Source organism: Eretmochelys imbricata, chromosome 2 (assembly GCF_965152235.1).
Source record: "Eretmochelys imbricata isolate rEreImb1 chromosome 2, rEreImb1.hap1, whole genome shotgun sequence".
Lineage (NCBI taxonomy): Eukaryota > Metazoa > Chordata > Testudines > Cheloniidae > Eretmochelys > Eretmochelys imbricata.
In genome coordinates this window covers 39184957-39209373 of record NC_135573.1, presented here as the reverse complement: position 1 = coordinate 39209373, position 24417 = coordinate 39184957, and the positions used below count along the sequence as shown (strand labels likewise).

General features: G+C 38.0%; 1 protein-coding gene across 11 annotated transcripts in view; it reads left to right on the top strand.

Annotated features, from left to right (window-relative positions):
- Positions 1-24417, top strand: part of VPS13B (vacuolar protein sorting 13 homolog B) — a 931639-nt gene that overhangs the window by 826033 nt on the left and 81189 nt on the right. For all 11 annotated transcript variants that reach the window (XM_077809935.1, XM_077809942.1, XM_077809940.1 and 8 more), the window contains 3 exons: positions 12235-12431; positions 21623-21804; positions 23466-23815. In XM_077809935.1, the coding sequence (XP_077666061.1) occupies positions 12235-12431; positions 21623-21804; positions 23466-23815 (729 nt within the window). The remainder of the gene's footprint in view (positions 1-12234; positions 12432-21622; positions 21805-23465; positions 23816-24417) is intronic.

Sequence of the window (24417 nt, the reverse complement as noted above, 5' to 3'; positions counted from 1 at the left end):
CATCCCAATGAGTCGAAAGAATAGTAAATATGGCAGGCGACCAGCTTGGCTTAACGGTGAAATCCTAGCGGATCTTAAACATAAAAAAGAAGCTTACAAGAAGTGGAAGGTTGGACATATGACCAGGGAAGAGTATAAAAATATTGCTCGGGCATGTAGGAATGAAATCAGGAGGGCCAAATCGCACCTGGAGCTGCAGCTAGCGAGAGATGTCAAGAGTAACAAGAAGGGTTTCTTCAGGTATGTTGGCAACAAGAAGAAAGCCAAGGAAAGTGTGGGCCCCTTACTGAATGAGGGAGGCAACCTAGTGACAGAGGATGTGGAAAAAGCTAATGTACTCAATGCTTTTTTTGCCTCTGTTTTCACTAACAAGGTCAGCTCCCAGACTGCTGCGCTGGGCATCACAAAATGGGGAAGAGATGGCCAGCCCTCTGTGGAGATAGAGGTGGTTAGGGACTATTTAGAAAAGCTGGACGTGCACAAGTCCATGGGGCCGGATGAGTTGCATCCGAGAGTGCTGAAGGAATTGGCGGCTGTGATTGCAGAGCCATTGGCCATTATCTTTGAAAACTCGTGGCGAACCGGGGAAGTCCCGGATGACTGGAAAAAGGCTAATGTAGTGCCAATCTTTAAAAAAGGGAAGAAGGAGGATCCTGGGAACTACAGGCCAGTCAGCCTCACCTCAGTCCCTGGAAAAATCATGGAGCAGGTCCTCAAAGAATCAATCTTGAAGTACTTGCATGAGAGGAAAGTGATCAGGAACAGCCAGCATGGATTCACCAAGGGAAGGTCATGCCTGACTAATCTAATCGCCTTTTATGATGAGATTACTGGTTCTGTGGATGAAGGGAAAGCAGTGGATGTATTGTTTCTTGACTTTAGCAAAGCTTTTGACACGGTCTCCCACAGTATTCTTGTCAGCAAGTTAAGGAAGTATGGGCTGGATGAATGCACTATAAGGTGGGTAGAAAGCTGGCTAGATTGTCGGGCTCAACGGGTAGTGATCAATGGCTCCATGTCTAGTTGGCAGCCGGTGTCAAGTGGAGTGCCCCAGGGGTCGGTCCTGGGGCCGGTTTTGTTCAATATCTTCATAAATGATCTGGAGGATGGTCTGGATTGCACTCTCAGCAAATTTGCGGACGATACTAAACTGGGAGGAGTAGTAGATACGCTGGAGGGGAGGGATAGGATACAGAAGGACCTAGACAAATTGGAGGATTTGGCCAAAAGAAATCTGATGAGGTTCAATAAGGATAAGTGCAGGGTCCTGCACTTAGGATGGAAGAATCCAATGCACCGCTACAGACTAGGGACCGAATGGCTAGGCAGCAGTTCTGCGGAAAAGGACCTAGGGGTGACAGTGGACGAGAAGCTGGATATGAGTCAGCAGTGTGCCCTTGTTGCCAAGAAGGCCAATGGCATTTTGGGATGTATAAGTAGGGGTATAGCGAGCAGATCGAGGGACGTGATCGTCCCCCTCTATTCGACATTGGTGAGGCCTCATCTGGAATACTGTGTCCAGTTTTGGGCCCCACACTACAAGAAGGATGTGGAGAAATTGGAGAGAGTCCAGCAAAGGGCAACAAAAATGATTAGGGGTCTAGAACACATGACTTATGAGGAGAGGCTGAGGGAGCTGGGATTGTTTAGCCTGCAGAAGAGAAGAATGAGGGGGGATTTGATAGCTGCTTTCAACTACCTGAAAGGGGGTTCCAAAGAGGATGGCTCTAGACTGTTCTCAATGGTAGCAGATGACAGAACGAGGAGTAATGGTCTCAAGTTGCAGTGGGGGAGGTTTAGATTGGATATTAGGAAAAACTTTTTCACTAAGAGGGTGGTGAAACACTGGAATGCGTTACCTAGGGAGGTGGTGGAATCTCCTTCCTTGGAAGTTTTTAAGGTCAGGCTTGACAAAGCCCTGGCTGGGATGATTTAACTGGGAATTGGTCCTGCTTCGAGCAGGGGGTTGGACTAGATGACCTTCAGGGGTCCCTTCCAACCCTGATATTCTATGATTCTATGATTCTTCCCTTAAGGTTTCTCTGAACCTATTTAACTAAATAGACAATGGATGTAAGGGCATCCCCCTGGGGTATTCACAACAGCCGCATCTCAGGAACATGCTAGGCTGTCCACAAGCAGGCAGTCTGAGGTGTAGAGCAAAGACTTCCAGGGCTGTGCCTTTTCTTCTCTCCCAGAGAAGAGAGTAGAGAGTGTTGACTGAAGCTGGCAGGGAGAACAACACAATGTGGGTGAGTGGATGTTGAGAGCTCTCTCTCTCTATCATCTGCCTCTTCTAGTTCCCTTTTCATTAGTTCCCTCTCACTTCTTCCCCCACCCCACCCCCACACACACATACACTTTGTATTGCTTTAGCTAGGGAAAAAGGTGCGCAGGCTACAAAAGCAACTTGTTTCCATTTTTAGAGAACGCTTTGTGCTGGTGCACATAATATCACTATCCTAATGCAAAAAAATGCCTTCTACACAATTGAAAGGGCTACGGAACAAATAGGGATGATACTATTTTTATATATCTCTCAGAGGTATTTTGCAATGCTAAATCCATTAAGGTTTCTAAAGTTTCATGAGATCCTCAGTTGGACAGCACTGTAGAAGGGATGAGAACTGTTACTTTTCCTCGTTGTTGTTGTTAAGGTTTGAGGGTTGGGAGAGAGAGTGGAGGGGCACAAAAACTGGTCAAATTTTGTTTTTAATTCTTTCAGTAGTGACCCTAAAATTGTACAAACTCAGAACTTGATATACCTTATAGGTCCAACCTTAAGGAAAATAGGGGGAAAATTAACTCTGGGGAGCTTTATGCTATATTTCCACTTCTCCGCCCACAAGGTCCTCTTATGTTCTTCTGAAGTCTAGGGAATCCCTGATTAGCTTTTGCATAGTATGGTGTTTAGTAATGAAGGTGCTTTGCTTGGCAGCGCTCTGCTTCATTCAGTATCTCAATTCCAGTCACCTCTGTGTTACATAACATGAACCTTTTAAAGGTCCATTCCCTACATCTTCCTTTTCCTACCCAAACTTAACAACCACAATCAACATTTATATAACACACAATTTGAAATATTTATACCCTGCCTACTAACTAAACTTACTAACCATGTTCAGTTAATTTCTGAGGTACCTTGCACTGTCACTTGGATTTGCAGATCTCTCTACTTGTAGTATTTTGGATTCTCAATCATGTCTACTGTGTCAGACCACTGTTCACTCTCCATAAATTTCAGTCTGGATTGGGTAACTTCTGTTGCTCAGGAAATTCTACATGCTTTGTGAAAGGGTTAATTTTATACTAGTCATTCTTAAGAGTTTTTTTGTTCCAGATTCTAATCACAATCCAGTCTTTTTATCAGGGACTCATTTAACTCCCCAGAATTGCAAGATTGGCTCTTCAGCCTCACATCAATCAACATTTGTAACCTCAGATTAAAACATATCATTCATGTCTTTCATTTTTACATGTGTGCAGTATTCTTCAAATTTCCAAACTACAATTTCATGGCAGCATTCCAAAGATCAAGTGTTCAAAAATTATATGAGTCAGGCACAAAAATCATGAGACTGTCTTTAAAAATCATGAGATCTTTAAAGCATGATCAATTTTATGTTTTTTTAATTTACCTTTTGGGTTTTGAGTCTTTAAGTGAGACTCGTGTTATGTTTTCAATCTTTACTCCTCAACCATGAGGGATAGAAACATATTCTTTTTTTAAATGAAAGTTGACATATTTACCTAAACACACACGCTGCCAGGAGCTGGAACTTTAAGAAAATCACCAAATGCCATGAAACACATGATACAATTAATTGGTATCACTGAGTTAGGTTCTTCTATGTGAGTTAACTGAAAACTGTTAAACACAGCAAGTGCTTCAGAACTGTCCATTGTCAAAAATAAGGTGTGTCTTCCTTTTGACCGGCACCCATTGCTTGCACATGTGTGTGTGTGCAAGCTTGTGAACAGGATTGCATCAAGAAATTTCTTGCACAGTTGTTTACTTGGGGAGTCTCTTCAAAGGTGTTTGATCTCTGCTGTTCCTTTCTATATCCTATCTCTCCAGCAAAGAATATCACTAGCACTACCCTGTACTTCCTAAAACCTACTCATTGTCACTGAACTGTTTACACAAGTGGTGATGGAATAACAGATTGTATAATCAAATATAAACTGTATATATTTTTGCCGCTTGTGATTATATCAAGTGATACTCTAAATTCTGATCCCTAAGATCTACGCAGGCCACTTTCACAACAAAGACCTTAATGCAGTTGTCTCCTGAATTGCTAACCAGGGAGATAGTCCAGGCAAATCATGAACTCTGTTGAGAGAATATTACAGGCTGTATAGAGGAGCTGAGACAAAAGGAGCATAACCTATGGCTCTTATTCATTTCTGCATATGAAGTTAAAGTAAAACATCTATCAAGCTGTAACACAGAAACAATTTTGTGTATGTGTGTTTCCCTTGTGTACCAGCTGGTATTCCAATTGCATGCAAGTGTATTCAGTTTTATAAGAATTGATGAAAATATTATTGTGTGCTGGGGCATCTTTTTTTGCCTGTTTACCTTCACACAGTCTCTTTGTAAACAGGGTAACAACTCTCTTGGTCTAGAGAGTCGTGGTTACTTCAGACGGCAGAAAAAAGCAGAGGAGTAAATAGTTTTGAGATTCCATGGGCTTAGCTTAGATTTAAATAGGGAAAAGACCAGGTAAGTAACCCAGCTCTGGAAGGTTTCCTTTTTAAATCCTCTGAGGTGAAGAAAGCTCCTTTAAGAGAATATAAATGTCTGCAACATCTGGGAAAGTTGGGGATTTAAGAGAATTATCTGTTACATCCCATTGATCGCCTACACACTTTAAATAAAACATTTGTAAACTACAAAACCTTGGGCTTGATGTTTTCAACACTATGCTAACGTAGAAACAGACACATTTGCTAACACCTAGTGGCTGCTTAAACGGTGGCCCAAGGAAGAATGAGCTTAAGAATGATTGGCATTACACCTACTGTAAGTCATAACTCCAGGAAAAATTTGACATGACAGTCAACAAGAAAAGAATTATGATCAATGTCAAAGGCATTCATTTTTCCCTTTAATGAAGAATACCTCATTTTTGGCTGACTCTGTTTCCTTTTTGTTTTGTATTCCCCATTGGGGCTATAGTGTTGAGCTGGGCATTTGAAAGAGCTGGGAAAAGAGGTTTTGGGGAAACCACAAATTTTACTCATGTTTGGTTCATTTCTCACATTTCAGAAGCAAGTATTTTGGAAATCCAGTAATTTGTGTTTGGCAGGTTAGTGATTTAGGTTTGTGGTATTATTAGTTAAGCATGCTGTAAAGCACAGCCACACTTATCAACAGCATGGATTGAAATTTTGAATATTTTAAAGTCTGTAATTATACTCAATGCTTGTGCTTTAATAGGTCAGACTTTTCTAATGTGTGATAAAATATGTTGTCCAATTATTTTAGTTAGTGCAGAGAGCAAGCCGAATTTGTTGTATTGTCAGGGATCTTGCCTTTTAAAGCAGTCATTTGTTGTTTTAAGTAATCCTTTTGAATTAAATTATATATTATTTCTTTTTTATTCATCTATCTGCTATTTGTACAGATTAAACAAGCATAAAATGAAAGATTAGTCTTTTATTTTGAAAATCATGTTTGATTTTATAATACTTCATCCTTCCAAAAATTCCCTTCATCCTAGTGTCTCAAATTTCTTTCCTAGACCCACATTTTCAGAAATGTACATGTGCAAAAATGAACACACATAGCGTATGTGTACAATTGTAGTGTTGCCAAGGATTGGAGACTTTCATGTAACTAATTAGACTTCAAATGTAACTAATTAGACTTCAAATGATCTAACTGATCATTGGTGTGCACAGGCATAATGACATGTACAATTTTGCAAAGCTATTTCTGAACATTAGAACTTAATTATTTAAAACTCATTTTAAGACAGAGATAAATATTGAGTATTATCTTTATTCTGCTTCATGGAGGGGAAACAGAGGCAGAGAAATTTATTGCCTTCGGTTGCACAATGAGTCTGAGGCAGGTGAAGAAACAGAGCCAATTTTTTTAGGTATTGTAGATTTAAACATTTGTGAATTATCTTGCTTTGAGGGACTTTACTATCCTGTTAATGTATTTGTGAGTTATTATAATCTTAATTTCTTGTTGTGTGTTCTGCATGTTATATGCAAAACTTTCTGTGTATCAAGATGAGAGACTGTATCCTTTAGGGGTACATTTTCAGTAAACTCTGCATGGAGTTAGGTGCAACTCCTTGGGAATGTTAACTTGTCATTGTGCACAATTTGCCAGTGCCTCACACTTTTATCCCTTGAGCCAGTGAAGACTGCCTGATGCCAGAAGACTGACAAAACCATTGGAGTATTTTAATGACAGATTTATACTCTGGTTGAGTTCTGTCCTTTTCAGACTTCATATCTCTGATTTATGAAACTTTAGAAACTGAAGTTTTCTCTACTGCAACTGGGTGCTGAAGACATGCCACTTTTTGTTAGAGTAGGGGTTTGTTCATGTATCCTTGGTCAAATATCTCATCGGTCCACTATTGTGCAATATATACTATGCACTAGTAAGCTGCTGGCTGCACTCCCAGAGGTGGCTGCATTTCAGTGGTGCGATGTACATATTATTTGTGAAGTGCTTTGGATCCTTCAAGATGAAAATCACTATATAAATATGAACTATTTTTACTGTAGCAGAAAAAATAGAACAATTTGAAAAACACTGTAATGGGTAGATGTAGTTATATACCAAGAGCTTTTTTTGATAACTTGTTTCTGAGTATTTGCAAGGTTCAATAGAGAAACTAGACAAAAAGAATCCAATACATTCTACAGCATTGTACTGTTTCTTGCTACTTTTTCAGTAGGAAGTGTAAGTGACCCCATGTGTACTCAGTGTAAAGATGAATGACATATGAAACTGTTTCTCTACTTAAGAGTGTATATATATAAATATATATAAAATATATATATATTAAAGATCCTACCGAAGTCCTCTCACAGCTTGGTACTGCTCTGCTGTCTCTGTTTAAACAAAAGCTATTTTGTATGTTTAGATTAATTTCTCTTTAATGAGAAAAAACTCAGTCTATGACAGATTGCTTTCTATCATGCACACCTGCATTTGCTCTGAACTTGGTAGCTTGATAAATTGATAAGATAAGTTGGTCACATGTGTTTTTAAAAAACACAAAACATAGGCCTTAATAAGAGAATGCTACATATTTCTTCTAAAAAGGTAAAAAGTATTTCTCAGGGCTCTTAAATTACCATATTCTGATATCAAGGGAAAATAAAACCTGGGCTTAGAGTCTTGTTTGTACTTAGAGGGCTTTCCGGACAGGAAGGCAATCTTGATGCAATGCAGTAAGCCACAATACCAGTGGGGCATTACAGGTGAAAAATTTGCAGCTGTACCCCTCACCACAATGTATTACAACTGTACAGTGGAATATTTCCTGTACAGAAATAGGGCTTGGTTAACTTTGTTTCCCAAGAGTAGATCACATTAAAATGTTATAAAATCATGATTTCCTGCATTTGAATACTTGTGGTTTCTCAACTGGTTCCAATATTACAAAGGGTTTTTTATGGCTTCTATTAGTTGAAGATGTATAGAAGCTTTTTTCCAAACTCAGCTAAAAGGCATTTAGGTATTTTTTTAAAAACAGACTTTTTTTTCCAGAAAAGATATTTTTCTTTGATATCTCTGCATTATAATTGAGAGTTAGGTGTTTATTTTATATTCTGTAGTACTGATTTATGTGTAAGTAGAATAAATACCACATAACTGACAGCGGTGGCAGACTACCGTAAATATATTTGATTTAACATAAATAGAAGGTCCTAGATGCTATTCTTTATTAAAAAAAAAAAAAAGTATATTCCCCTTTTAGCCAAAGATTTCTATGTACTTTGGAAAGCTGAGTAAATATTATTATCCTCATTTTACAAATGAAAAACCTGAAATTAAAACACACACATACGGGCATATTTACAATTGTACTAAATAACTGTGAAATAACTTTAAAACAGGCATTATTAAACCCAATCCAAATCAGGATCCAAAAGCTCTCTGAGAAAAGGTAGTGTATAGTTTCTTAAAGTTTTTCCAATTGCAGTATATGCTTATCACTATATGTTAAGCACTGAGCATGTGCTGTTGAGGAAGAATTTTCAGTGCCCCAAGTCTAAGGATATTGCATAATAGTGTGAATGTAACAAAATCAACATAACAAAGATGCAGAAGAAATTTGAAAAAGGCATAACATAATTTCCTTCGTGCAGCTATAATTTATTGGATTATGTAACAGCTGAAACATTGTTATGCTGTATCTGACTTTGAATCACCTCCATTTTTTATTTGGATCCACATCAAAAGTCTAATGGAGTGAATTTCCAGAACATGGAAATGCCAGAAAAGGTTATTTTCCACAGTGATGAGATATAATCTTAGTCCCCTGAGAAGGAGGTCAGAAATGTTATCCAACTCCTAGAAGGCAATTTGCTCTGTACTATGAGTTCACAACACTCAGTTGCATAGGAAGCTAGTCTGGCAGGTGTGTATTGAAATGTTCTGAAATTGTAAAGTTGTTCTAGAGGTCAGTTTAGATTATTTATTAACAATGTACATAGGCACGTTTGGTTTTTTTATATCTGTTTATCCTTAATTTTCTTTTGAATTCACTTTCTCTGTAATACACTTTTCAACTAACATTGCTTTTGCAATTTTGATGCAAATCACTGTTAACAATAAAATTAAAAATACAGACTGCTGGGTAACATTGCCAAGAATGTTCTTCCTATAGTATTGTGGACAACAGTTTTTATTTTTCTTCTGCTACTTCTTCAGTTCACCTAAAGGGAAAGTTGTATTTTCAAGGCACTTGGCTGTAGAACAGAAAAATATCCTAATACCAGGATAGCCGTATTATGGAGCAATCAGTTATTCATGCAGGAAGCTTGGGTTCAAATCGCAGCATGGGTTGGCGTCTGACACAAAGTGCAAGATTGTTTTGTATTCCGCCTCTCTTTCACTTAGGTGGCCCTGTTAGGAGATAATAAAACACACACATGCTTCCTGTCTTCTGTGTGCATTTTGTTGTACAGTAGTTGTTTCTGGAACAAGAGTGATTTCATCTCCAAGGGGAAGCACCCACCATGTGAGGGATAGCACTTCAAGAAGTGAACATTTAATCTTTAGAAGCGTTTTTTCAAACAAAATAATGAAACAGTACATAAATAAAAGGACATAATTGCATCTCTGAGGGCAACACATGAACACATTAGTCTGTAACCCAGCTGTTCCCTTCTTTAACTCTTTCTCAAAGGTCACCAAAAGAGAGATTGAAGCTTTCAGTGCATGTATTTCTCTGCACTGCAGTATCCCTACATAGAGGGAGGCTGCTGCCTCTTCTGTGTAAGGTATTTGTGTACCGAAATATGCAGCAGCCATCTTGCAAAGTTGAGTTTAGGGATTCTGAGTCTAGGGGTGCTCAAATAGTATCTTTTCACTCCAGGTAACAAGTGAGATTGGGAGATGTAAGCTATACTCACAGTGTTCTTTTTCAGTTTTGATGATGAGCATGATCACAGCCATGGACCTTTTTGATAACTAGGGAAAAAAAGGAAAGTTTTGTCAGCAGGGGTCCTAGATAAAGAATTGCGGGTTCTTGTGTGTGTTTGTTGTTTAATAATGGAGTCTGGTGGCTAACCTTGTAGCTGTGGTGTTTACCTTAGTTTTCTAGAGGAAATCACAGTGGCCACATTCTAAGAGGTAACAGTTATTTGAATTGTAACTAGAGTGTTACTCAAACATTTCAAGATAAAAGAACCATATTTAATTTTACACATGGGGTATTTTCTAGTGCATCTAATTCACTCATTCCCACTGCCAATGACTCAGTTTTGGGGATATAGCCTATTTTCAGTCTTTCACAACTATTGTTTTTGGCAGCTAATGCTGCCCAGAGCACCCATCATCCCTTACATTTATCCAGATCAGGCATTAGCAATAAGCCCCCTAGAATGAATAAATCTAGATGTTTAGGAATAGAGGATTCTAAATCAAGTAAGTCTTTTGCATTCTTCAGCCCAATATGCTTAGAGTTTGGGACAGTCCCAAAGCATATGAGCTGTAGTTAGTTTAGGGAGATCACACAAACTGCATATTTGACCTTTTAGTTTATAACCTATAAATGATATCTTGAAACCTAATATATTTGTCTACACTACATTTCTTATGTACGGTACATATTAAATAAAGTTAGGGAAAAAATACTGTGCATACAAATGAGTCGCTTTTCAAATGTTAAAACTGTTATTTTTCTCATTTTAATCAGTATACAGTATGTTTTTCCTCATTATTCAGATATCCTATTCCTTTGGTCATTTTTGTGGCTTCTCCTGAATTCTCTCCAGTTTCTATATGTTTCTGTTAATGGGGACCGAAAAATAAGCACACTATTTCAGATCACAATCGACCTAAAAAGGAACTGGAGTACTTGTGGCACCTTAGAGACTAACAAATTTATTTTAGCATAAGCTTTCGTGAGCTACAGCTCACTTCATCGGATGCATGCAGTGAAAAATACAGGGGGGAGATTTTATATACACAGAGAACATGGAACAATGAGTGTTACCATACACACTGTAACAAGAGTGATCAGGTAAGGTGAGCTATTACCAGCGGGGGGGATGGGGGGACGGGACCTTTTGTAGTGATAATCAAGGTGGACCATTTCTAGCAGTTGACAAGAACATGTGAGGAACAGTGGGGGGTGTGGGGGGGAATAAACATGGGGAAATAGTTTTACTTTGTGTAAAGACACATCCACTCCCAGTCTTTATTCAAGCCTAATGTAATGGTGTCCAGTTTGCAAATTAATTCCAATTCAGCAGTTATAGAAAAAAACTTCAAAAACAGACTCCAACAAGAGACTGCTGAATTGGAATTAATTTGCAAACTGGACACCATTACATTAGGCTTGAATAAAGACTGGGATTGGATGCGTCATTACACAAAGCAAAACTATTTCCCCATGTTTATTTCCCCCACACACACACTGTTTTTCAGCCCCTATTGAAGAAGAAACTTTCAATTATGAAGAATAACCTAAAAGAAGACGATTAGTTTCTTAAAAAGAAAAGGAGTCCTTGTGGCACCTTAGAGACTAACCAATTTATTTGAGCATGAGCTTTCGTTAGGATCTCTTGCTTTCGATATTATAAATTTGTTTTCTACATACTTGAGAAATGTCTTTGATGACATTCTCCCCAATTCAGCAAGGTACTTAACCACATGCCTAACATTAAGCATATGAGTCATTCCATTCACAATGATTGGTCTAATCATATACTTAAAATTAGGTACATGTTTAAGTAACTTGCTGAATCAGGTCCACTGTATGGCTTTCTTTGTGACCACAAAGATATCTGGACAGTTAGCACATTCCATGAGAGAAGCTGTTCTGTTTTTTCAAGTACTTTCAGAGTTGGTTCAGGATTTTTTAAAATTGTCTCTCTCCTCTAGTCATAGTGATCTGTAGCAGATGCCCAAAGTACTTTCCCCTTTATAGCTTCACTAATTTAATGTGTATATTTTAACACTATATTAAATGCTTTAAAGATGCTAATTCAAATACAATTAGTCAGAGTTTTGTGGGGATTATTATTTATTAATCATTTGTACTGTTGTAGCACTCTAATTATGGACAAGGACCCCAGTGTGCTAGACACCATACAAACACAGAACGAAAAGTTGGCCCTGTCCCATGGAGCTTACAATATAAGCATAAGACAAGAGACAACAGATGTATACAGATAGACTGATGGAGGAGTAGAGTACTCTATGCTATCGTCACATCCAATGGATCTTTTGACTACCTAATATGAATATGGGATTTTTTGTATTGTCTTTGTCATGCATATGCATTACAGTGTAAATAACTGTTTCTTTTCCCAGTACGTAAGAGGATGTTTTAAGTAACATCTTCATAGAAAGGTCTAATAACTATATGGAGATAGAAAAGGATACATAATAAGAATTTAAAATTCTCTTGGTCATTTGGCAATTATTTTAGTTTAATTTTGTCATTATAAAGTGTACTGTAGGTACTTGTTTTGTGTACTTGTATAGAAGTACGGAGTAACTGAGATTCTTTAATATCACAGGTTCCTTGTAGCTTGGAGTACTGGGATGAGCTCCAGAAATCATTCATTGCATTCCGGGAATTCAGTCTATCAGAAAGCAAAGTCTGTGAGCTACAGCTGCCCAGTATCAGCTTTGTGAATGATCAGAAAGAGCTTGTAGCCTCAGACCTTTGGAGGATTGTCCTGAACAGCAGTCAGAATGGAGCTGATGACCAAAGGTAATCTTAAAACAAGGGAAAGCTATACTATTCCTTGGAGAAAGCTGGTTCAAGAAACTTGGTGAAACTGATGTTCTTTCATCTATACTAGGAGTAATTGTTTCTAGCTGATCTTCAGATTGTGATTGACCCTCACACAAGTCCATGGAGTAGGGAAAGAAGAAACCTTCTCTTCCTGCAGATTCATGAGTTAACTGTCGGTCTTGCAAGCCTTGGACTTTCTGAACACAAGGATCATTAAAAAGGGGAAGGGGGCTGTCAGGCCAGGGCCAGTCCCCACCCACCTGCACCAGGCAGCAAAACTGACTCGTTAAGGAGGGGATGATGTGCCACAACTCAATGAGTGGTGTAGTAGGAGACATGCTTCCCCTGTGCACCTGGGAGCTACCACCAGAGTTGTGCATCTTTGCACTGCCCTTGGTGTGAGCCCAGGGCTAGCTTAACTCTCCTGTGGGCCCGGGGCTTTTAGATTTTGTGGGGCCCCTGTACACAAGTCTTTTTCCAGGAGGGGGCTGGGGCAGGGGATTGGGTGCAGGAGGGGGTGCAGGGTCTGGGAGGGAGTTTGGGTACAAGAGGGGGATTCTGATCTGGGGCAGAGGGTTGAGGTGGAGGAGGGCGTGCGAGGTGCAGGTTCTGGGAGGCACTTACCACAGGCAGCTCTTGGCCGCTGCATGCCATGACCCCACACTGCTCCCGGAAGCGGCTGGCTGCTAGCACATCTCTGCAGCCCCTGAGAGGTGGGGGGATAGCGTGACTCCATGAGCTGCCCGTGCCCGCAAGTGGCACCCCTGTAGCTCCCATTGGCTGGGAACAGTCCAATGGGAGCTACAAGGACAGTGCTGGAGGCGGGGGCAGCACACGGAGCCACCTCCCCGCTCCTGCCAGGTGCTGCAGAGACGTGCTAGCAGCTGGTGCTTCCGGGAGTGGCGTGGGGCCACGGCATGCAGGCAGCCTGCCTGAGCGCCCTGCTCCACCGTGGAACTTTTCGCGGCCTGGAGTTGATCCCTGCCTATGATTTATTTTTGCGGGGCCCCCCTTGAGCTGGGGCCCTGGACTGCAGCCCCTAAAGCCCCTGCCTTAATCCGGCCCTGTGTGAGGCAGAACCTGAAAGGCACAATTCAGTTGTGAGTGCATATTTCAATAATGTTAATTATAATCCTAGTGATGCTTCATTATATATCAATCACATTGTGTTCTTACTATGCTAACAAATGGAAATTTACCATCAGGAGATTTCAGAAACATTATTATTTCAGAAGGTAAATGTTTTCATTTCTTCACATCTGGAATCTTCGTAAGTGGTTAACTGTGAAAGAAGTGCACTGAGAGTCAAAGTTTGGATTTTGCTGAGTTTTTGATTACCTTACAGAGTTTGAAAAAACTATTAGGGATGCACTATTGTATCTGATATTCAGAAATAACAATGCAAGTGATGTCAAACTGCTCTCCTTCCTGTTCTTTTAGTAAATTCTACTGGATGGATTGGGAGATTGCCTACTGCAACTGTGTGTTGGTTGTTACTGCCGTGTGTGTGTGTGAACCCATAGAATTCAGGGGGAGTCAGGAACAAAATCAATAAAAAATTAAACATCTGGTTTCCATTAATAATATCAGGTTGGAAATGATTTCTTGATGTTAATTGTGAAGGAATGCATTTTCATCATTGAGAAGTTAAGTGTTTTAGACAAGGTTAATTCCTCTGAATGTGGGACCTTTGCAAAATTACCTTTGTGGTCAACTTAGCACCATAGAAATGTGAACTCTGTGGGAATTGGAAATAAAACTAGTGAAGTTCAGTAGATTTTTTTCATCAAAGCATTTGACATTGCAGTCACAGCTATTGTTTTCTACTCAAATGGAATTTATTGTTGTATCTAATATTTCACACAGAGAGTTCTATCAAAAAGTTTTGTAAGCAACGACCATTAGGAACAACACTAGTGTTTAAATGAAATGCAAATAACTTTAAAAGCTAATAGAGTAAACCAACTTAACCCAGCAAACGGTGATGAGCATAAGAAACATTTCATAGCACAACACAAATTCACACATGCAAAATATATTAATCTGTGGTTTTCAACCTCTGGTTGCAGCACCTGTGGGGATGGTCATAAGTCCAACATGGAGTGATGACCAGCTTCTCTTTCTCTATAGCTAGACTGGGACAAGTTTTTCTGTTATAACATGGGGTCATAATATGGAAAATGTCAAGAACCACTGTATTAAATAAATATAACTGTAGAAAAATTAGTGGTACAGTGACATGAAACTTTTAATCTACCATGATAACTTTCATTGCACTCATCCAGCTACTTTCCATAATTTTGTGGGCATAGAAAAAGCAAAAAAAGCCTTTTTTAGATATTAGCTCACACCAGGAGATCTAGATTCAGGAGCATGTTTGAGACTCTAAAGGGACCAGAAGGAAGTGTAAACCAGTGCAAATTATAGTCTTCCTTAGATTCATTTCTAGCTCTTATGAGGAAGCAGGGACAAAGTAATGTGGAAAGTAAAGAGAATCAAAATGAATGCCTGATGGTGGACACTCTAAGATCTCCATTTAGAGCAAATAGTATCTGGAACTGCTTCACTGGCCTTCTTTATTATACATCCCAATCACAACTGATGGGGTGAAAAGTGAGAGAATCTACACCTAGATACCTGTATCTGTACCTCGACTCTCAACTCCATAATTAAAAAAGAAAAATAGATATAAGTACCAAAAATCACATCTGTGTGCAGATGTTGTTTAGTATTATTACTTCATATTTACATAGCATTTGATATTTTTAAAGTGATATAACACATGATTAATCAGTTGATTAATTTTTAAAACATCTAATATAGAATTGTCCTACAAAAAGGAATTAGTCCTATAAAATCCTTAACTTGGCTGGAGTTTATTTTCTGTATTTGATTTTTATATTTTGGATCAGCCTCCCACATTGGTGCCAGGTACAGGCAGCTAGCGCTCACTACCAATAACTTTCTTTAAAAAAACCAAACCAAAAAATACCCAAAAAAAACTACAGGTTTTTGTTGTGACCTCTCTGATATGCTAATAACTAGTACTAGAGGGCCAATCCCTTGTGTTTTAAGTACTTTATTATTGATTCCTAACATGGAAATGAAGGGTGAAACTTATGTGTCTCATCTTATTTGGTGACAAGAAAACTGCAGATTTTGTGGGAAGGTATGGATTCAGCTGACATGCTGAGCAGTAGATGACAGGCTGTGGTAATGTTGGCCGTGATGGCTATTATGTTATCCAAAGATGGTATTGTCCAAAATCCATGGCATACTCACTATTTGCAAAATTGGTTAGGGAGTGATTAATAATACAGAAATGGATAATCTAGGGGCTCGGTGGCTTAATTTATAAATAACTCTTATTTCACTTGTAGGGCCGTTCATTGTTCAAATCCAGTTTGAAGTCCTGTGTGAAATAATTGTAGTGGTCTTTAAAGTCTTTAGTAGATAGTCCACAGCAGAAACACCCCCACGTAATATGGGATAATTGTCAATTGCAATTCATGAACAATCCTAAAGTAAGAGGGTATAGGAGCAGAATTATGTTCTTACCCAAGAATAAATTACCTTTGTAGGTGAAGGTTTCATGGGCCAGGGATGGAAAGCTCTCATTACAGAAACTTCAAGATATTGTACTAGGCCTAAGTAGAAAAAGACTGGGGGGCAGGGGGCTCCATGAATTTCTATTCATACTGGTTATCATAGTAAAGGCTTTAAAGGCTGTTGTATATATTTTATGCACTGAATAACAGCATTTCTATAATTATTGACATATTACAAATCGTATTCTTAAAAATGGAAAATGCCTTAGCAGAAACATCTTCATATCTAAGATATCACAAAACAAGTGCAAACAAATTGCAATATGCCTTTGACATCTACTTTTTAAAAAATTCATATGGGAAATCACAATTGTGTTTCTAGTTAATTGTTTTGGGTTAGATTCAAACTAGTTTGATGTAGTGGACTGAGACCTGTGTTCAAACCATTAGCTCGATCATAAATGAAATTAATTAAGTGGTCTCTTTCTTCTCCTGGTGGATATTTTTCCTTATCATAATTTGTCACAAATGGCAGTTTTGCTTTAAAGAATTCCACTGTTGGAATAGTAGGAATAATGCAGGTCATGATTAGTCATTGTTCCCAGTCATCACACATTTAGCCAGAGCATTTCTGGGTTTGTAAAATGTGAAATTATAAGTTTTGAATATATCTTATCTGTATTTTAGAAGTTGTCCGTTTTATAGACTCTGGCACTTCATGTGAATCTTTGGAAATCATTCTACAATATTAGATTCAATTTTGTTTGTACTTATAGTTTCTCTGTTTCTGTTGCTCTGTTTTCCAGTACAATCACACCTCAATATACCATGCCATACTGGGAGCTGTATAAGCTAACTGTGTTTTTTATTACTAGCAGGGAAGTTGCAGACAGTCTCTGCTACCTTTGTGCCTTTGGAGCAAGCCAGAGAATCTTGCCCACTATCATATGTTTGTGAATCCAAATAGTTTGTTATTACAATCAGGGGCTTATTTAATATACTTCTGCAAAGTTAAAACACCTGCTTTTGCTTCAACAGGACTCAACAGAAGGAGTCTTTCTGGACTATCAAATAATTCTGTTTTATTTCCAGACTGTATATGACATATATTGGGCAGTAGAATGAAAATTCAGGGCTCAAATTCTCGTTGCTTGCACTTAAGACTAAAGCAATGTTGAAGGTCAATCTGAAGTCTGGTCAGACAAAGAATCTGATTGCAATCACAGTATATCAAGCTATTTGAATAGGAAATAGCTCTAAATTAGTTCTAAGTACTGTGGTCTTCTTTTAAAAATAAATGTTTACTGGTGTCGTTACCACAAAATGGTATCTGAAATACTGCAGTTTTTTTGTTTTCTGAATGGGGTGATATTGTGGTATCCCAGATGCCACTGAAGTAACTGTTAGCAAATATTGATATTTGTTTAATGCTGACTCCTTTATTGTACTTATTATTTTGAATACCAATATGGGAAGTAGACAGGTTTCAGAGTAACAGCCGTGTTAGTCTGTATTCGCAAAAAGAAAAGGAGTACTTGTGGCACCTCAGAGACTAACCAATTTATTTGAGCATAAGCTTCAAGAAAGAGCTTGAGTAGAACTACGCTTATGCTCAAATAAATTGGTTAATCTCTGAGGTGCCACAAGTACTCCTTTTCTTTTTGCGAATATGGGAAGTAGTGACCTTGAAAGCTTGAAAGCTTATGCTCAAATAAATTGGTTAGTCTCTGAGGTGCCACAAGTACTCCTGTTCTTTTTGCAAATATGGGAAGTAGTGACCTTGGAAGTGGTTTCTGGGAATAAGAACAATGGACTCTCTCATTCATAATAGTATCATTTCCCCAGCCATGGCCAAACAGTTATGAAAATGAAGAACCCCAGAAACTCTTTATATGTGAAAGAAATAAAGAATCCTAATTTTCTTTTGCCTCAAATGATTTTCAGGGGACACTGATTTTCTCTGAATAGCATGAGAACCCCTTCAGGAGCTTAAAATTAACCTTTGTGTTGTGAAGGCCAAGACATTAACAGTGTTAAAAAAAAGCCCTAAATAAATTCATGGAGAATAGGTCCAGTAATGGCTATTAGCCAGAATGAGCAGGGATGGTGTCCCTAGCTTCTGTTTGCCAGAAGCTGGGAATGGGTGACATGGGACAGATCACTTGATGATTACCTGGTCTGTTCATGCCCTCTGAAGCACTGGCATTGGCCATTGTGGGAAGACAGGATACTGGGCTGGATGGACCTTTGGTCTGACCCAGTATGGCCGTTCTTACGTTCTATGTTACCTCTGTTCTCCCGTTTCTCCCCTTTCTCCCCTACCAGGAAAGATACTCAGCTTCACTAACATGTGCAACAATTTTATGCTCATTTTGTTGCAGAAAAAGCGTAGTTCTACTCAAGCTTTCTATTTAACTCTAGATTACTGGATTTAATTGCATCAAGCATTTTGTAAGTGGTGCGGTTTGCTATTTCAAGTTTCTCTTGGAGTTGGTCTCAGCAGTTGGTTCAGGAACCAGTGATATGGTGGTCCTTTTTCATACTAAGGTTTCGCCACATGAATAAATGAAAGTAGTTTAGAGTCTTTAAAGATCTTTTTGAGTGCCTGACATTTTGAGTGCCCAGCTATTATACCTACCTGGTATATTGTTTGTAGAGCAAGGAGATCACAGTAAAGTATGGATAAATGCCTTAAATTACTTTCTAGGTGTGAAGCTTCTGACACATGTCCTCCTACATCAACCATGTCATGCTGCCCCACAATCATTATTATGATTAGGGGTGGGAAATAAAGGCCCTAGCACACTAGGACTCTGTAAATAAAAATAGGTAAGAAGCAGGTTATATTAAGTCTGAAGAAACAAGGAGTTTGGTTTTTATGAAAATATCCTAGTAATAATAAATGAGAAAAGAAAAACTGAGAGTCTGGTACAATGGTTTCTGAAAAGAAAAATGTTTGAGTTTAAAAAAAATCTGAGATACTCTTAACGGCTTCATATTACTTTGCTCTGGTTTTTATGACAGTGAGTAATTACTTTGGAGAGTGCATTTCTGGGAGGTTACTGTGAACAGGGATAAATTAATCGATTTGGATAAATTAAAAGATGACTCAAAGAAAAAACTAAAATTAAATCTTTGTTAATGTTCTAAAAAGTTAGATTAACCTTTCTTTCCCCTGACTTCTCTTTTTCATTTTTTTTGTGTCTCTGTCTCTAGACAGAACAGGAAGTGCTGAAATATCATGGGAAAGGTTGCTCTTACAGTATTGCCAGTTCTTCTGAGATTACTAACCGATTTTGCATACTGAAAAGCACTCGATGATCCAGATAACCCTTTGAATTTCAGGTGGTTATCGGGATTGGTTATTTTTTAAGCTTTGCCAATCCCTCCTTGAGACTACTATAATAAACACAGGACTGGAAGGGACATTGAGAGGTCATCTAGTTCAGTCCCCTGCACTCATGGTAGTACTAAGTATTAACTAGTTCTTATAATTAGTTCTTGCATAATGTTTTTCATCTGTATATCTCCAAATACTTTACAAAGGAGAGTAAAGTCTAATTGTTTCTGTTTTACATATGCGGATATGGAGGCATTGTGTTTGCATGGCAGACCCAAGATTAGAACATAGATCTCCCAGTCCAATTCCCTATCCATTAGCCCAAGCTATCTCAAAGAATTATTTATTTCCAGAGATACCATTTGGCATGGCAGAGATCAGCTGCACTGTAGAGAGAATTATAAATATAGGCAATGGAAGTGGCAATGATGGATGGCCTATGACTTTGGCCATTTTCAAAGTAATAAGGGACAAGTGGAAGAGGGAAAAGGAAGCATAGGAAATCAACTATAAATCTAGTATGCAGTGATGTTGTAGCTGTGTCAGTTCCAGGATATTAGAAAGACAAGGTGGCTGAGGTAATATCTTTTATTGGACCAACTTCTGTAGGTGAGAGAGACTGGCTTTTGAGTTACAGAGAGCTGGGCTTCCAAACCTGAGGCAGAGCTCTGTGTAGCTCGAAAGCTTGTCTCTCTCACCAACAGAAGTTGGTCCAATAAAAGATGTTACCTTATCCACCTTGTCTCTCTATAAATCCAGTAGGAGATCTCTCTCTCTCCTCCCTCACTATCTCTGTGCATCACATCCTGTATTTTTCCTTTGATAATGAACACATCTTGAATTGTTTATTGTTAAACATATATGGCACCTGTTAGTCTAACATTTTCATGAATCCCAGAATCCCAAAAGTTCATCATGTCCACAAGCTTAAAGTTTACTTTAAGCTCTTTGAAGATAAATATCATGCTAGTTATTTACTGTGTGTGTGACATAAACATTAGGAAATTAAAGTGGATGCACAGGTGTTTGCACCTGAAAATTATGGGCACATATATATTTATGCATAATTTTGCAGATTCACATGTGGAAACTGAAGATAAATTGAAGGGTGAAAATTTCGCCTTCAATGTACAAAGCATGTTGGTTACATTTTTGGAATTTTTAATCCAAATCTGCTCCAAATTTTATAGGTCTTCATTATTTACTAAATTTAGGCTCGCATAATATATTTAATATTTGGTTAAAATTGAACACAAAACTAATATTTAACTGTGGACAAAAACTCAAACAAAACTTGGGATTTTTAACCCCAGAACTCTAAAATTGCAAAATAGCTAAGATAGTGGGAGTGAGGCGCATTAATGATGTATTTGGCTTAAATTAGAAAGTTTATTTGTACTGCTATGATGTCTTAGCAACCTATAGGATTGTGAGGGAGTTTTAGCTGTTCTCAAGAGAACTTCAGGGTAAGTCTTGGAAATATTCACAGCATCAGGAATTGTCATTAGCAAGAGAAAATTCAATTGTGATGGCATTTTTAAATTGTTCAGTTACTGTTTCATAATAGATGTTATACGGCTCCATGCTGAGCTTATAACAGTACAGAGGTTTGTCTAAGACATATTTTTCTAAAATGCTGACTATACAGTGGCAGAGGATAATAAGAAAGAGGCTTGCAGGGAGGGATTCAAATGTGGAAAACATAGCTACAGTATATACGTTATGGAGTACTTTCTTTTAAAAAATCCTTTTTTGTCTTGGTAAAGTAAGTTTTCAAATCTTTCTTATGGCATTTGCAATGTCAACACAGTTGATCACTACATTTTAACGAACATTAAAACATAATCGCCATTTTTCGCTAATTTCTAAAAGTTTAATTTCTTCATTTTTTGTTCACATATTTCAGTAAGTAAATTTAATGCACTCTATTGTAATAACAAAGTTCGTTGATTGAAATATTGCCTACCGAATTCAGCTTGAAAACAAATTGTATGCCAGTATTGTATGCAGTGTTGTTTTAGCCATGTCAGTCCCAGGATACTAGAGAGACAAGGGGAGTGAGGTAATATCTTTTGTTGAACCAACTTCTGTAGGTGAGAGAGACAAGCTTTCGAGCTTACACAGAGTTCTTGCTTGTCCCTCCTGGGCCAGTATTAACAGTTAAACATAAAATAAAATGGTTATGTCAGAAAAACAGCATAGCAAATGCTCAAATCCTGTTATAAAGTGATAAAGACCTGGAATTTCTGAACTACTGCTTCATTATATATTTTCCACAGCTCTGAAAGTGAAGCTGGCTCACAAAGTGCATGCGATCAGCTTGTGACTCCTACAGCATTAGCAGCCTGTACCAGGGTTGACTCCTGTTTTACTCCTTGGTTTGTGCCTTCACTTGGTGTTTCAGTCCATTTTGCTCATTTGGAACTCCATCTCTGCCATCATCTTGATCAGCTGGGCACAGGTTCGTACCTCTTAACTCATAATAATGAAAATATTTAATTATGATTTACTATCGTTTTGCCATCTATATTCCCAGTTTCTTATTCAGGCAGCAAACAGTATGAAAAATCACTACTAGGAAAGGCCATTGGTAAACACTTCAGTGCAAATTCACAACTTCTGTTCTGTGTCGATTGATAGAGTACATTCCAAAAGTAGTGTGACTGACTGATCAGCTTCACTTTGTCCCTTGGGATTGAGTGATTGTATGTAGAAGCAGTTCAGTTTTCTTAGCCCTGACTAGTGATAGCAGGTGCCAGTTCACTCTCGAGCCAACTTATAGAACCAATTCAACTTTTAAACTTTCCAACATATTTACATTATTGTTGACATATTTGACAATGGTGCAACCTCTTTAGTAAGGATTCCTTGGTAAAGGAACTGCAGATATAATTGTTATTCTAATTATGATCATTTTTAGAAAGATGAATCTGTTTTTGTTCAGTGCTCTCTATCATTGCATTAAAGTCAAATACATTCCAAGAGATCTTTAGAGTGTCTGATTTCAAATGCTAACAATGCTTTCCTTGGAATATGAACAAATACCTAAGATACCTTTTAAAAGAACAGCTTTTTTCATTAGTAGTTCTGGATTTTTCTGCAAAACTAAAATATATCCATTATCAAATTTTACTAACATTAATGCTAGTATAATCTAGTAAGTTAATTGTACACCAGCTAGCCCTGTACAGTACTTAAACTTTTGAGCTATTATACTCCAATTCCAGTTGCTGGAGCTGTGGAATTACACATAATGGAAAAAGCAACAATCAGATTAAAATCAAACACAGCTGTTTCATTTTTCAGCAACAATTGAGTTTATGCTGATGCTGTTATCTTTATTGCACCTAAAAGTCCCAGTCAGTATTCGGGTCTATTGTGCTAGGTGCTGTACAAATAGAGTACAAAACTTGCTGAATCTATTACATTTTTGAATATTTTTGAAAGATAATAGGGCTTGATTGTGCAAAAGGCTGGGCATTTTGGTTCAGGTGCAGCAAAGCAATTAAGCATATGCGAATTTTGAGTATGTGAATAGTGCTGGTGACATAAGTCATAACAAATTCAACATGTCTACTCACATGCTTAATATTAGACAAGTGTTTAGGTGCTTCGCTGAATCTGGGCCAGGATCAAGCCTTTAATGAACCACATGAAACCCTTGTTATATATTTCTCAATCTTGGAGTTTCAAGATTATGTTTTGGTTTGTTTTAAGTTTTTGAGTGATTATGTTGCATATGAAAGGGAGGGTACACTTGTGGTTTTTGAATACTCTGCTAATCAGAGTAAGGATAGAAATTTCATTATAAAACCTGTTAATCTGCAGAATGGCAGTTCAACAAGTATGACTGTTACTGATATTCATTATTTATACTGGCTCATAAATGTGTATGGCATGTTACATGCATACTCCCCCTACACACACAGAACTGACAACAATATGGTCCCTACTCCAAATTAGTTTACAATGTAAGGCCCCAATTCTGCATTGTGTAGTGTGCTGGTACAGGAATCTTCCTGCACTCCACAAAACTGCAAGAATGGTGCCTAACATTGGATTTAACAGGCAAAAAGTGGAAGACAGAGCTATTTTAATTTTATCCATTTTTTAATTTAACAGCACCACCAAGGTTCCTTCAACCATTTACATCTGATAAAAATGTTCCATCTGAACTGGAATACATGATCGTTTCCTTCAAAGAGCCCCACACATATCTTCGGCAGTGGAGTGATGAATCAGTCTTCAAGGAGATCCAGTTTTCTACATGGGCTGACTGTAAACTTTTGGAGTGCCGAAATGTTACTATGCAGAATATCATGAAGCCTTTCAAAATCTGTGGGCAGATTGCCATTTCTAGCAGTGCAACAGAAAAGTTGCTGGACTGCACTGTGATGGTGGACCCTATATTCGTAAACTTTGGGCAGCATGCAGTTCATTCTCTGAATACAGCATTTCAAGCGTGGCAACAGGTATGCAAATATGGTAGCATGAAAGAGGTTACATTCTGGCTATTTGGAGTCACTTAAATCAAAGTTGTTGCTAACTAAATTTATTAACAATAGACAAAGATGTAAAACACTTACAGTAGAAGTCTTTCTAGTATTGAACATTAATTCAAACACAGCCGTGAAAATTAGGAGATAATGGACCACATTCTGCTCTGTTACACTTGAGTAAATCCAGACTAACTGCTTGAACTTCAGTGGAGTGACAGTGATTTATACTGGTATAACTGTGATCAGAATCTAACCCAGTGGGTCTCTGAAATACAAAATATTCAGTTAATATATTAAAAAGTGAATGATGTATGATATGCAAGACTAGTTCATTCTTAGTAGTATGACATTTTGTTTCCAACAGCTACTGCTTTTATTCTTATTGAAGTTCAGTAGTAGTGTCACATTACATTCTGTATATGCAGCATTAATCGGGAAGACCAGTTCTGGTGCAAAGAACATTGCTTCTGCAGTGACCTTTCAAAGGTCTATAATGCTCTCACCTCAGTACAGCCCTGAATGCAAATAATTTTCTTTATCTGCCTAAAGACCAATATGTTCCTTATGAATTAATT